The sequence below is a fragment of the Meriones unguiculatus genome, chromosome 14 (genome assembly GCF_030254825.1).
Source record: "Meriones unguiculatus strain TT.TT164.6M chromosome 14, Bangor_MerUng_6.1, whole genome shotgun sequence".
Classification (NCBI taxonomy): Eukaryota; Metazoa; Chordata; class Mammalia; order Rodentia; family Muridae; genus Meriones; species Meriones unguiculatus.
In genome coordinates this window covers 72,392,178-72,406,790 of record NC_083361.1, presented here as the reverse complement: position 1 = coordinate 72,406,790, position 14,613 = coordinate 72,392,178, and the positions used below count along the sequence as shown (strand labels likewise).

At 45.4% G+C, this 14,613-nt stretch overlaps 1 protein-coding gene across 2 annotated transcripts in view; it reads right to left on the bottom strand.

Annotated features, from left to right (window-relative positions):
* Positions 1 to 1,068: 1,068 nt before the first annotated feature.
* Ctxnd1 (cortexin domain containing 1) overlaps positions 1,069 to 14,613 on the bottom strand; it is a 46,900-nt gene continuing 33,355 nt past the window's right edge. Inside the window, exons 2-4 of one of the 2 annotated variants that reach the window (XM_060367484.1) lie at positions 11,932 to 12,029; positions 5,585 to 5,707; positions 1,069 to 3,878 (exon numbers count right to left, since the gene is read on the bottom strand). In XM_060367484.1, coding sequence (XP_060223467.1) covers positions 3,640 to 3,819 — 180 coding nt within the window. In that variant the 5' untranslated portion in view covers positions 3,820 to 3,878; positions 5,585 to 5,707; positions 11,932 to 12,029 and the 3' untranslated portion in view covers positions 1,069 to 3,639. The remainder of the gene's footprint in view (positions 3,879 to 5,584; positions 5,708 to 11,931; positions 12,030 to 14,613) is intronic. The other variant, XM_060367482.1, reaches the window with a different exon arrangement.

Here is a 14,613-nt window from a genome sequence, read left to right as displayed (position 1 = left end):
AGAACACCTGGGCCCTTTCTGTGGCTATCACACAGATGGCCCCACTGCTGCAGTTGTACAGCCATGAAAGGGTCGTGCATCTGCCTGGCAGAAGGCTTGTGGTGACATGGAGGGACTTCCACACCGGACATCACTGGCAGCAACTTGATCCCTGGATCCAGCCACTGGATACTTTTGTCTGGAGACTGCTACCCCATTCTCTGCCATTGAGGGTTTGCCTTCTTCCCTGGCTGGTGGCTGACTCTATAGCTATCTTTTTCTCCAGCTTCTCTTCATTTCCTCTCTGCCAACTTCCAGCCTCCAGCACTAATACTTTGTTGTGGTGTTTCTTTCCCTAACCACAACTGCAGGCTTTCTCGCAGCAGAAACTTGTGAGGGTTCTCTGGTCTCAAAAGAACCGTTTCCTCCCTCTTTTAGAATGTAAAGTGCAGGAGAAGAAAAACTTGGAATTCTTTCCCGTTTCTTGCCTTCACATGACCAACTGACAGAGAAAGAGACCTCCCTCTCCTGTGTTTCCCTGAGTGAAACAGTGTGCTATAAATCTGCCACCTCCCCTCTCCTGAGCAAGCTCCAGGCTCACCAGAGCCCCTTCTATTTCTTCTCAGCACATAATACAATGGGGAGATGAAAACGGTATTTGCTGTAGTGGTCTGCAGTGTTACGCACATGTATGAGGGGATCTTAAAACAAACAAACAAACCTTCAAACATGATAAAAAGGGGTGGGTTGCATCTGGGAATTTGGCTCAGTAGGCAAATTGCTTTCTGTGCAAGTGTGAGGACCTGAGTTTTAATTCCCAGAACTTCTGTGAAAGTGAGTGGGTTCAGCAGTGCATATCTGTGATTTCAGTGCTCCTGTGGGAGATGGCAGATAGAGACAGCAGGATCCCGGGAAACAGAGTGGTGAACAATGAAGGAGAGACCGTCTCTAAACAAGGAGGCTGAGGAGCAACACCCAAGACTGTCATCTGACCTCTAAACATGTACTGTGACCGGACATGTCCGTGTCATGCACCCACACCATACACACATGCAAAGATACAAACAAGAAGCAATTAATGTGAAAAGCTGCTTGTGAAGCGATTCTTGTTGAACAAGCATCTAAAGGTACACAAGCAATGGTACTTACGGACGAGTGCAGCTTGCAGGAGGATGAAAATGAGAAGGGAAGATGTGGGCACAAAATGGGAACCACTGCTTTTTATTGCCTCGTCAGAAGTGTGACGGAAGCGCGCGCGCGCACGCGTGTGTGTGTGTGTGTGTGTGTGTGTGTGTGTGTGTGTGTGAAATCACCTCTTTTCTCATAGGTTACTTCTCCTTCCCATGAAAACAGCACGAAGAGATAAGGTGGCAAATGCTAAGGGGTGCAGGTGTGGAAAGTTGTCTGAGGCCAGGAGCCTGAGGCAGGGTTTCTCAGGCAGAATGTGGAGCCAGCCTGGGGTCTGAGCCCCAGATGTACAGCATGATTCTGTAGGTCTGGGGAGAAGGTGAGGGGCTCCTGGCACGCTCATGTGTGGTGTGGTTTGCCCTTCAGCAGGCAGTCTGAGGAGCACAGCCTGGGCCATCCTGTTTTCCCTCCTGCGAGCTCCAAAAGGCCTCCATAGGATGTCTTCAGCACTCTTTAGATCTCTCCTCCTTCCTGCTGTTGTCGTTAATAGCTGGGAACAGGCCCTGATTGACTTTGTAAACTCTTCCTAACAGGTCCCCACAGAAGTGCCTGAGGTCTCCGAGGTAAGTGAGTAAGGCTGGGCTGAAAGCGATATCTCAGAGCCAGGTTTGGAGCTTGTGCCTGCTGTCCCTTTGGGCATTCCACAGTGTGTGTGTGTGTGTGTGTGTGTGTGTGAGAGAGAGAGAGAGAGAGAGAGAGAGAGAGAGAGAGAGAGAGAAAGGGAGAGGGGGGAGATAGACAGACAGACAGACTAGACATATGCTGGAAAGCTACCTTGATAGCATCTGTCTACTTTCAGGGGTTACCTGGTAGAAACAGTGCTTTGTTCCAGGTAGCCTAAGGTGCATGGGGACCCATACCTTGAGTGTGGGTACTGAAAGAGGTCTGAGGTCTACAGCACAGGTCTCTTTTGAAAGGGCAGCAGGCCCTACCCTGGAAGGACAATAGATGGGTTTCACATACATGAGAAAATGACAGTAGCAATAATATGTAAGTTAGTAGACCCCATATGCCTTGGTTTCAGGTGTAGAGGAGGTCACTGCGAATGTTCTGTTGACCACAGCAAATGTGGCACTGGTTGGGAGCTTGGGCTCTTGGAAGGTGGGGTTCTTTTCCTAGGGTGTGGGGTTCAGGTAAGGATGCTCCTGTTTGCTCCTGTTCTCCCATTTTATCTCCACAATAGCCTTGTGAGGTAGATGTTACTCCCCCGTGTTACAGATGAGGAAAATGGAGCTCACAGGTGATGATTTATTTAGGGGTTCTGTCACAAGGACACAGGAGTTGATGGGGGTGGGGTGGGGCTAGAGTGTTGCAGGCTCTGGCCTAGAACCCTTGCAGCAAGGTCACAGACGTAGGTGACAGGGTGTGGGAGAAGAGGAAGAAGGAAAGACCATCAGCCACCTAGTCTCAGCTCGCACTTGTAGCATGGCTGCCTTCACAGACAGTCAGACAGACAGATGGACTTCTCCTTCCCATCTTACAATAAGGAAATGGAGGCACCAAGAGGTGAGGTGACTTTCTTAAGTTCGCACAGCCTCTGAGTAGCTGAAGCAGGGCTAAGAACTAGAACCATCTTGCCTGGAGCTCCTAGGGTGCAGAGCTTCTGGAGGTTACTGGGTGAAATGATTTGTGTGAGAATATTGTGGAAAAGTTAAATATATAAAGAAAAGGACTATATTCAGTCATGGCATAGCCAGTATACTCTCAGTCACTAAAACCAGCCATGGTATCTTGGGAGGCAGAAGCTATCATATGAATCAATGCAGCATCATGCATACGGTGTGAATTACTAAAAAAATTATTGTAAAAAAGATCTGAAGTATATCAAAATGATGGCTTCTGGGAGGTTGGATTATAAGTGCCTTTTACCTCCCTTTCCTCCTACTTATCTATATTTTCCCAAGTGTCTAAAATGAACATCTCATTTTTAACATGAAAAATACATCCCCTCTATATCTCAGTTAAAAAAAAAAAACAGTTTGGAAGTAGCTGTGTGCCTTGTGAGAATTTTCAGGAGAAGTGCCTCAAAATTTCCATCCTTCCTGACCCACTGCTGCTAGTCTGGGAGGGTACTGGGCTCTCAGCAGCTTCTCTGTGTTGTGCACTTGAAGGTCAGTCTCCTTCTGACCACTGTTTGCAGACCAGAGTGTCTGTTCTGTGTTCAGTTTTCACAGGTGTACAGGAGCCTTGGGCAGGGAAGCATCTCCCTGAAGTTTCCCAATGGAGTCCTAGGATGGACTCCATTCATCTGAGTCATGGCTCAGCATTCCTCTCCCCAGGCTGCCTTGGGTCCATCATGCTGGCATTTCCCTCTGGTGGTCATGTGAAAACCAACGAGGTGAAAGTAAGCCTTCTTTATCTTTGGGTGGTTATAGCCACTCCCAGCCTCCAAGTGCTTCAGGGGAATGCAGGCCGGGGATATGCTGGCCGGGGTATGCAGAAGTGCAGCCACCCCATGACCTGTCCAGTGCCTCAGTCATCCAGGTGCTGCTCCTCCCAGGTGGATGTGGGGATGGCACTATAGGGGTCCATGATGACCTTGGCGCAGCGGATGATCATGACTACGAGGAAGAGGCAGAGGAAAACGAAGCAAGCCAAGGTCAGCCCCTTGTCCACATCCACATAGACTGGCTCGGGAGTGGGTTCCTCCATCCTGCAACAGTGGCTGTGGGCTCCCAGGGCTCTGGCCTGACTGGTACCATTTTCTATCCCTGTAGAGAGAGGCAGTCAGTGAGAAAGCCAGGGCTGCTTGTCTGTGTGAGTTATCCCCAAGGGTAAGAGCATATTGCTGAGGTCACCCCACCTCGGGGCACTCACCTAGTTGCAGCCCTGTACCTCGTAGGTAATCTTTGTTTCCAGCAAGATGTATCCCAGGGTGGTGGTGGTGGGGTGACAGTGACTCCCAGCAGGACATGGGTGGAGTGGGCTGAGGGATCAGCTTGGGTCCAGTGCCCTGTAGCTGTCTCCACTCCTAAAGCCCTTCAGGAATTCATGAGGGCAATGAAGGCAATACTCTGCACTCAGCAAAGGCAGTTGCAGAGCATGACCAAAACACTTTAAAAATGGGTGGTGAATATTTCTTAAGAATTTAGTAGAAGAATTTCTAAAAAGAAAATGGAAGGCTGAACGGCTAGTAGGAACAGGCAGAAAAGAAACTGCTGCATTGTCTTCTTCTATGGCATGGTAAGGCTGCTCCCCACTCAGGGGGAGGTGATTAAAGAGCAGGCCAATCAGTTCCTGTCAGAGACAGTCCCTGTCCCCTTTACTATGGAACCCACTTGGACACTGACCTGCCATAGGCTACGTCTGTTCAGGGGTTCCAGGCCATCTCCATGAGTGGTCCTTGGCTGGAGTATCAGTCTCAGAAAAGACTCCTGTGTCCAGACTTTTTGGATCTGTTCCTCTCCTTGTGGAGCGCCTGTCCTCTCCAGGTCTTACTATCTCCCACTTCTTTCATAAGACTCCCTGCACTCTGCCCAAAGTTTGGCTATGAGTGTCAGCATCTGCCTCGATACCCTGAAAGGTAGAGTCTTTCAGAGGCCCTCTGTGCTAGGCTCCTGTCCTGTTCCCTGTTTTCTCCCTCCTCCAATGTCCAACCTCTTCACCACAGAAGAAGACAATGCAGCCACTCCTGATGAAACCTGATAGACTAGGATCAGAGGGAAGGGGAGGAGGACCTCCCTTATCAGTGGACTGGGAGAGGGACATGGGTGGGGAAGAGGGAGGGTGGGATTGGGAGGGGAGGAGGGAGGGAGGGGAGGAGGGAGGGAGGTGGGGGGGATACAAAGTGAATAAACTGTAATTAATAAAAATAACTAACTAACTAAAAGAACAGAAAAAAACTGCTGCTGTAGAGCAGTGGGAGGCAGGAAGACCACATTCTAAGGATTCCCTGGGACTTGTGCTGGGGCTCAGCCTGCCTTGAAAGGGGACAGAAGGTGTAAGGCTGGAGCAGTCAGGCAGACCCCAGCCTAGCTCTGCTGCTGTTAACTGGTCTGGATAGCATCACTCAAGCACCTGGGGGTGCCTTGCAGACTTTCAGGCCCAGTGTTCTTCCTGCTGAGCGCAGGCGACTGTACCTGTTTCACGGGGACCAATGCATTAAAGAAAACTGATCCTGTGTTTGAAACTCTAGTACAACCTCTGGCCCTGGGACTGGCCAGTTTAAAAATAGGTGGGTTGACACAGGACTCGGGTTGGGCAGGAGAGGTCTAGCACAGTTTCCAGCGAGGCCAGCTGCAGGGCATCTGGCATAAGGACGAGAGGCCTGCCCAGCTCCCTACACAGACTCACTTTGTAAATATGGATGCTTAGCTACAAACATGTAAATGACAGCCAACACCCCATACCCCAACCTCAAAGCATCCTCACTTTCCCTTAGATCTTCTCGGTCCTCAACCGTGCCTGGGCCACTGACCTGCCAGCTGGAGTGGTCACCACTTCAGGAAGACCCTGGGTTGAGCTGTTCCAGGAAGCAAGATGGACAGCTGAACATCACAGCTTGAGCCAATGACTCAGTGTGGCCTCTCAGAGAGCAGAGCTGAAACAGAAGGACAAGGGACTGATTGTTTCTGAAGACTTCTACCCTGAGTGAGACCATGACTGGGCAGGATGGAACAGTGCCCCTCAGCCCCTCCGCACACTCCCTGGCTCATGCTGAAATTTCCTTCTTCTTCTTCTTCTTTTTTTTTTTTCCAAATTAGTTTTTAAAAATTGCATACAAAGAAACAGGTTTCATTATGGCGTTTTCATTCACACTTTTTTTTTTGTTGCATTGATCTTCCCCCCTCCTCTACCGCTCTCTCTCTCATCCCTAGTGAGATGTCCTTACTGTGATTTCACTCCACATTTTTTTTTTCTATTACCTTCTTTTCTTCTGCTCCCCAGGGCTCCTTTATGATCTCTCTCCTCACCATCCCATTGCCTCCTTTTTAGTTTCATGTTCTATTCCCATAAATCTCTACGTATATACAGAGATATGACACTGAAGTCCTCATATGAGAGAAAGCACATAGTATTTGTCTTCCTGCATCTGGGACACTTCACTTAAGATAATGGTTTCCGGCCACATCCATTTTCCTGCAACGATCATGATGTCATTTTGCCTTATGGCCAAATAAAATCCTTTCTGTGTGTGTCCTATGTTTTCTTTGTCCATTCATTTGTGGATGGACATCTAAGCTGGGCCCGTTTCTTAGCAACTGGGAATAGCATAGCAATAAACAGGGATGTGCAAGCGTCTGCAGTGTGCTTTTGACTTAGAGCTCTTCTTTGCATGCCCAGGACTTTTTAAAGTTTAAAATTTTTGCCAATTTGGGGGTGGAAATATCTTCTAGAGGTATTTCCCCCCAATAGTCTTAAACATACAGAAAAGCCAAAAGAACTGTAGCACAAGGTTAGTGAGCTACCTACCTGCTCATCCTTCTCACGCTTGAATATGCATTAAGGTAGGTAAGATGCACACGAAGGCACTTCTACCCCAGAGCACTGCAGAAGTCACATCTGTAACCGGAATGCACTCTCTGTTGCTAGTTTCTGTTGTATCACACTTTCTGTGTGAATGTGTGTACTCACACACATTGCATGGCTCATATATGGTGGAGGTCAGAGGACTTGTAAGAGTCTGTTCTCTCCACCATCTGAGTTTGTGACTGATAGATAGATCATCAGGCTGGGCAGCAAGTACCTTTACCCAGGGATCCATCTCACTGGACCTCTTTGTCGTTTCTTCTTCTTCTTTTTTTTTTTTTTTTAAAAAAAAGTTTACTATTTTATTAATTATTTAGGAATTTCAAAGAGAAAAAGATTGGGGTGAGGGGAAAGAACAGGGCTTCTTTGGGATCTTCGAGTGATGGAGTGGCACTTGGGGCAAGCCCAGGATTCTGTGACCCCCTCCCCAGGTTTCAGGGCCTACAGCCAATATGGTCTCCATACAGCCAGTGAGTGGCTGTCTGGGAATTTGCAAATACTGAGCTTTCAGAAATACTGGGTTTCAGAGCACAGTTCAGTCCTCTGGTTTCTCAAGGGCCGACTGAAGTTCTGGGCAAGTGGCCGCAGGTTACTATCAGATGCTTCTTACACTGTAGGGGGAAGACCTCAGCAGACCAACTCTGTGGCCCTCTCTTGTCTTGTCAGACCCTAGATCTTAGAGATTCACCCCATGGGAATACATTCAGTGTCTCCTGGCTCAGGGGCGAAAGCCTCAAAGAGCAGATTCCCCCATGCTACACTCCAGATGGGAAATACTCATTAACATTAATTACTAGAAGGACACAAGCTCCAGCCAGCTCTGTTTCAAAGCGAGGACATGAGATCTAGGAGGGAACACAACATGGCATCAACTGCTGTGTCCTGGGAACAAAGCTGTACACCTTCACAGTCACCTGCTCAGTTGGCTCCAACATTATCGCATCTTCTTTTGGCACTGAGCTGGTCTAAGCCAGTGGTTCTTCTCCATACTCTGGATGTAGGTAGAAGGGTCAGCGCTGGGCACTCTGACCGCTGTGAACATGTGACATTTAAGTGGGAAGTTGTTTCTGAGTTGACCCTGAGAATGGTCAAAGCTGGTAGTATCACAGTTGGGGTGTAAAAGAGCCAAGTAGGAAAGAGTCCTGCCAAATGCCATGGAAAGCCAGGGTGCAAAATAAAGAGTACAAATTCAGGATCTGGGAACAAAGTTGGAGTCAGAGTAATAGAAAAGTCTAGACATAGATGGTCATGACTGAGAGAATGCACAGACACAGGGCTTGTGTGCAAATTTGCATACCACACTAGGCCAAGTGAGAGATGCTTGGGAAGGCTATCAGCCCAACCTCTTCACTATGACTTTTCCTTAGGGGAAGCTCAGCTGGACTCATAACAGCATTGGTAACGTTTGCTAACATGCCAGTCACAATTCATACCCCATAAAGTGAGACCTTATTTGTTTGTTTGCTTTTAATCATGTGAGTATGAATTCAAACTCAGCAAAATTTATAGATTCAAAATCTGCTTGACAGAATGGCTAGAGCGATGGCTCAGTCAGTAAAGTACCCTGGAAACGAAAGGAAGGGCCTGAGTTTAATCTCTAGAACCCCCCACTTTAGGAAGAGCTGGATGGGAAGCTTTCTGGCATGCCAGCCTGGCACCTACTTGGAGAATTCTAGAACACTGGAAGAGAAGAACTTAAAGGTAGGCAGACCGTGAGTAATGACACCTGATGCTCTCTGGCCTCCGCATGCCTGAGCACATATGTGCATTCATACCTGCTCACATTCTGTGTGTGTGTGTGTGTGTGTGTGTGTGTGTGTATTTCTGTCTCTCTCTGAGCTGTAGGAGGCTGGGAATATGCTTGTGTAGATACATTAAAACATTATCAGAATTTAGAATACATTTCTGGAATTTCATCTCCAATTGTGTCAACATAAGTAGGTCTGTCATGGCCCACATCTGATGACTGTCTTCAGACATGTTCGTCTGCGGCTAACTGTTGCTTTTGTTCTCCAGGAGCCAAAGCAAAGCCAGGCTTATTCCAGACAGTATGCTAAGGGTTATTACTAAGCATTAATTTAAATGAGCTCGAGATGGCAGCGCATATCAGGAAGCATTGGGTATAACTCACTCCACCTTCCAGCTGCTCCATTCAGACACAATGAAACAGAAGCAGTTCTGTGGGGTTTCTTTGATTTTCGAGGGGGGAAGGCAGGGTTTAACTCAGAATGTCAAGTTGTCCTACTGCCCATACCCAGTGAGTGCTGGGATTACAGGCATGAACACATACCTGTGTATGTACAGCTGTATGTACAGTTGGTGTATGTTCCTTCCCACAAGGCAGCTATTGCCATTAGATTGAAACCCCTCTATTTGTGGGACAAATTAAAAAAAATAAAAACAATGTCTGTCTGGTTTGGGTCAGCTGACTGTCAAAGCAGGCTCGGAGACAATGACTAATGTATAGGGTTTAGAGTGATCCAGGAGAAACCATCATGGAATTGAGGAAAGATAAACAAGAAGCCCAGTACACATGCAGTATAATTTCGTATAATTTTTTACTTTTAAAAGTAGCATGTAAGGTATTCATTATCACTATGACATTTGCAAACCAGTGTTTCACTGATTCTCCTCCCCCATACTTCTCCACCCTGGCTACCCCGAATCCTCCTTGTAGCTCCTCCCCCAGGATCTTTTACTTTTCATGTGCCATGTGTGTTTCTGACCACTTCTGATCCTGTCTTGTCAGGTAACTTAATCTTACTTACTCCCTAAAATCCCTACTTTCAAAGCACTGTCGGCACGCTTCCCTGGGAGATAGAGTTCAATACAGGGGCAGTGAGTTGGTTGAAGGCACTGCCATTTTTGACCAGAGCTGGGCCCACCCCTTCAGGCCTCCTGATGAGAGCTTGTGTTTGGGCTCTTCCCTCCAGGCACCAAGGGCAGAACATGAAGGTATCGAAAAGGCATGCCACTTGCCACCAAAGGGATGAGCAGCAGGCTGCAGCGACATTGTGAATTCATGCAGGGCAACACGAATCAGCGCTGACCACGAGCATTAATCTGCTTGATCTATAAATAGAAGCAGAGCCATTCTAGAAGGTGACCTGTCTGAATCACCTCCCCAGCTGACAAACTGGTTAAGTGGATGGCATTTCCTCAGGCTGGAGGGAGCCAGTCACACTGTCTGGTGGGAGTGTACTTGGTCGCCTCACTCCTCCATCAGAACACTCAGTTGAGCTGTCAGTATCTGGTCACTGACGGTTGAAACCACGATGACCATTAGAGCTGGAGGAGACAGTGGACCCCAGTTCTGTGGTTAGGATTTAACTTCCAGTATCTAGACATCTCTAGTCCTTTAGAAGATTGCCAAGCAAAATCACAGCCTGTCACAGCGCTGCTTCCGGTTCCCACTGAAAGCTAGTGTGGGAACATAAGGTGTTTGTGATATCCAAGTTTGAATCAGACCTAGTCCTTGCCCTCAAACATTTCAGCCTGAGTTTCATACTGAGCGGCAAAAATGCAAGAAGTATGACTTGACACTAGAAAATCGTGCTCTCGAGAAAAGACCAAGGCTGAGATTGATCATCCTTTCAAAAACATTGAAGAAATTAGATGTGCCACTCACAGATCCCCCAGACATCTCCACAAGACTCAGAGTTAGACAGGAAGTGTCCAGAAAAGAGGTTTGGAGGGGCCTTTGGTCTAGTGGAGTGAATCCCCATGACAGTCATGGGGGAGCCACCATGCTTTTGAGATATCATAGCAACAGAAGCACAGCCAGCTTAGACTAAAACAGGCAGAATGAAATGAGTAGAGGCTGTTGACTCCTGGAATTCTACATGCTGATGAGAAATATGCTACTGTCAAGACCAAAAAAGTTTGGCTCTGGGAGATCAGCCTTAGCACAGAGAGGGTGGGTGCGAAGAGAAGCACCCTAACCAGACAGAATCTCAGGGTCTGGAGGCTGCTGAAGTTTTTCTGATTGGATTTTGAAATTTCTTGGGACTGATGACTCCTCTCTCTCTTTCATTTGTTTTTCTTCTTTTGAAACAAGAAAACATTTAACAGCTGTTTGGGGCCTGTTGCACTGCTGTATTTTTTGAAAATATAATTTGTTTTCCAGGTCCACAGACATAGAGGAAGCTTCCCTGGGGTGATTCATATTTCTGCCTCACCCTTGCCTTACAGAGATGATGAGATTTGGGACCTTGATTTGGTGCAACAATGAGCTGAAAGTTCAGGGGATGGTTAGAATGGAATGGATGTATTTAGGGACAACATGAGTCTTTGGGGCCAGAGAGTGGACTGTGGTAGGTTGAAAATTACTTTCCACAAATTCACAATATAATTCTTCGAAGTTGTGGATGTTTTATGGTAACGGGACTTTGAAGATGTGATTATGTATATTATTCTGATTAATCTTGGCTCTAAGTATTCTCTTTTTCTCCACAATTATCCTTATATATATGAGGCACAGGGAGTTTTGGCTATAGCAGAGGAGAAGGCAATGTGACTACAGCCAAAACTGATGTGGCCAGAAGCCAGTAAATTCTGGCAGCTTCTAGAAGTGGAAGAGACAAGGAATGGATTTTTCCTGGGGCCTCCCAAAGTAATCTAATACCTTGATTGTAGTCCCTTAAGGTACATTTTGGACACCTCATCCCCATAACCACATATAAGTACTTTTGTATTATTTCAATTCACCAAACTCATAGTAACTTATCACAGGGGCAATGAAAAACTAATAAGAGAGCCTTGAAAAGTTTCAGAATGGTGCACTTTTATTCATAATCCATACTAATTTGTCTTTGAGAAGTTTTCCCCCATCACAGTGGTAGTCATTTGTCAGCAATTTTAGGGAAGGCTCTGCTCATTTGTCACTGTTTCTCGGTGTTACAATAAGCAGCCACCATCTGCTTTGGTTCTGCCTTGGACAGGTCTCACCATGTAGCTAAATCTGGTTAGCCCTTTTGATTCTTATGTCCAGCCTATAAAAGGTACATGTTCTCCCTGCATTATTCCCTTAAGCTTACAGAAATGGGAACAAATCAGCCAAGAGCACACAAGAATATGGTGTTTGCCTACCAGATGAATGACTCACTGGTATGTTGTCAGAAAAAATTACACCTTAACGTTGAACCAAGGGCCGGCTTTGGGCATGCCAGACAATGTCAGTCAGACACCTGGAGAAAGGGAAGGAAAGAAATTGCACAAAGCCAAGGAAAGCCCACTGGTATCATTGAGACTGTAGCACCCAAGTGAAGGTGTGGATGCTTCGTAGTGCAGCTTTACCTGGCTCTCCTTTCAACATGCTGGTCCTCTGGGCTGAGGAGCACTCCCTCTTTTGATGTCAACATTAGCAATCCAGAGCATGTACATCAGGAACAACACTGAAAATCTATAAGAGCCTATGAGAAGCTCTGAGAGAAGAGCTATGTGACTATCTTGCTTGGTGTTGCACTGAAAGACCTTCCCTTCCAAGCAGCCTTACGGAATCTCTCTCATGCATAACATATTCACTTTTAGTTGATGGGGCACTGAAGAGTCCTGCAGATGGACATTACTTTGTAATTGTTTATGAAGGGCACAAACAAACAAAATGAGTAATTCTACACAATTGTGTCATGGCATTATGTGAGAAAAACACACACCATGGAGAAAACACACACCGTGTGTGTGTGGGTGCAAATTTTATATACTTTGGTAAAGGACCTTAAGAAAAGTCTGTAAGGCATGTCTATCTTAAGGGGTTTATGGGGAGAAATGGGAAGAGTTGTTCTTCCCTGGTCTACATCTTCTCATAGTCACCCATGAGCCTAGGAATAAGATGCTCTTTGGAAAGTTCTGGTGATTTGGGGCTTGACAACCATGTTGGTCTCCTCTGAGCCTACTTTTCTTGTTGAGCTTTGACATCTGGGCTGACACCAAGTATGAATATTTGCTTTTGGCTTTACCTTGCTGTAGGGCACCTGCTCTATTTGGCTTACATAATTGGTATGTGCCTAGGGATCCAGATTCTTTAGTTGGCTATTAGTTCTCAACCTTCTTAATGCTGTGATCCTTTAATACAGATCCTTTAATACAGTTCCATGTTGTGGTGATCCCCAACTATAAAATTATTTTGTTGCTAGTTCATAACTGAACCATCTGATATGTAGCATATCTGATATGTGACCCACAAAAGAGTCGTGAGAATCACTGCCCTATGTCATTTTGTCTTGTTCAAGCTTCAGTCTTGGATCCAGCCTGGCCTACGTGTTTCCCTGCTAAGAACATCCTTCTGGTACCTAGCCCATGTTTACTGCCACCATTGATTCCCACTGAAAGGGAAAGGACACCCATAAAGCTGCACTCCACACCTAGCCAATGATGGCACAGGAGAAGGCTGAGTTCTGCCCATGAGTGGTTCCTATCTGGTGCCTCTATGTCTTCAGCCTTTAACATTAAGGAGAGATTTTTTTCTGCCACTGAAGCTGAAAAAAAATATGATGACAACAGAGGTCATACCCAAGAATTCAATTATAGTTGTAAAAGGAGACAAAAAAATAGAAGGAACATTTTAAAAGTTAATGAAAGTTTCCCGGAGATGAAGAGAGCCTCACGTCTTCAGCCTAGAAAGATCAAGCAAGTACAAGATGCTTGAGTGGGAAAGAGACTTCATTTTTCTTGATGATAATCTAATTTCCAAAGATAACCCTGTCATATATAAAAAGAGAAAGGAGGGAGTGGGTTATCTATAGAGAGGTGAAAACTCATTCCTAGGCTAGCGTAGATTCTGCACAGTTTAAATCTAAGGACTAAGAGAGCATTGGCACTGAAGGAGAAGACTCAGTACTGAACGGGACTGTGCAGCTGTGAGAGCATCAAAACCCATTTCTTCAGACAATAAAAGATATGAAATACTCGTGCATGATAGACAGATAAAACTCTCCTAGCAACAATAATAAAAAACTCTATGAGGTGGTACATCTGCCACCAAGAACAAACAGAAGTGAAGAGTTCAAAAAGGGTAAAAACCATGCAGAAAAAAAAAATCAATAACCCATACAAACAATTATAACAGTTTGAAGCTACAAATGCTAAAAATAATTTTTGGACATGTTTCATAATAATTTCCATCTTCAACTTGGTATTACTATGAGAAAAATTTGTGTGGGGGGTGGTGCTAGGACATTAGGTAATATTTTTATGTTGTTTAGATAGTGCTAGTGAATATTACTTTCAAAATGAGATTATAAAAATGTAGATTCTGAAAGATGTTTAGGCATTTAATGACAACATTGGTGAAATTATAATAATTATTTGACTAATACGATCAATAAACTTACAGACATTATTGTTATTTGTATCTACTAGCTGTATAAAGCAATAGGTTTCACAGTGACATTTTTATATATGCATGCAATGTACTTTGATTTTATTCATCCTCAATTACTTTCTCCTTCTGTCCTTGTCTCCTCCTGCTTCATCCTTTTTCACATCCTTAATGGTCTCCTTTTACTGTCATGACCTTTCTGCTCTTAAGTTCCACATACGAAAGAAAACTTACGGTGCTTATTTTTCTGTGTTTGGCTTATTTTGTTTAATATGATAATCTGCATTTCTCCATCCGTTTTCTTGCGCATAAAGTGATTTCATTCTTTATGTCTGAATAAAACTCTATTCTGTAAACACTACATTTTCTTTATCCTTTTATGCCTACAAGCGACAAAATGTGAGTACCAAGGCTTACTCAGATCTTGTCCATTGTAAACAGTGCAGCTATAAGTTTAGATATTCAGACACATCTACTGCATGCTGACGTGAATCCCTTCAGGGGTCTGAACAGGAGTGTTACAGTTGAATCATGTAGTGGTTAAGGTTTTAATATATTTTGAGGAACCCCTATACTGAATTACATCGCCACTGGACAACTTATGTTCCTACCAGATAAAATATTAGGATTCCCTTTCCCAGGCATGCTTGGGAATGTTT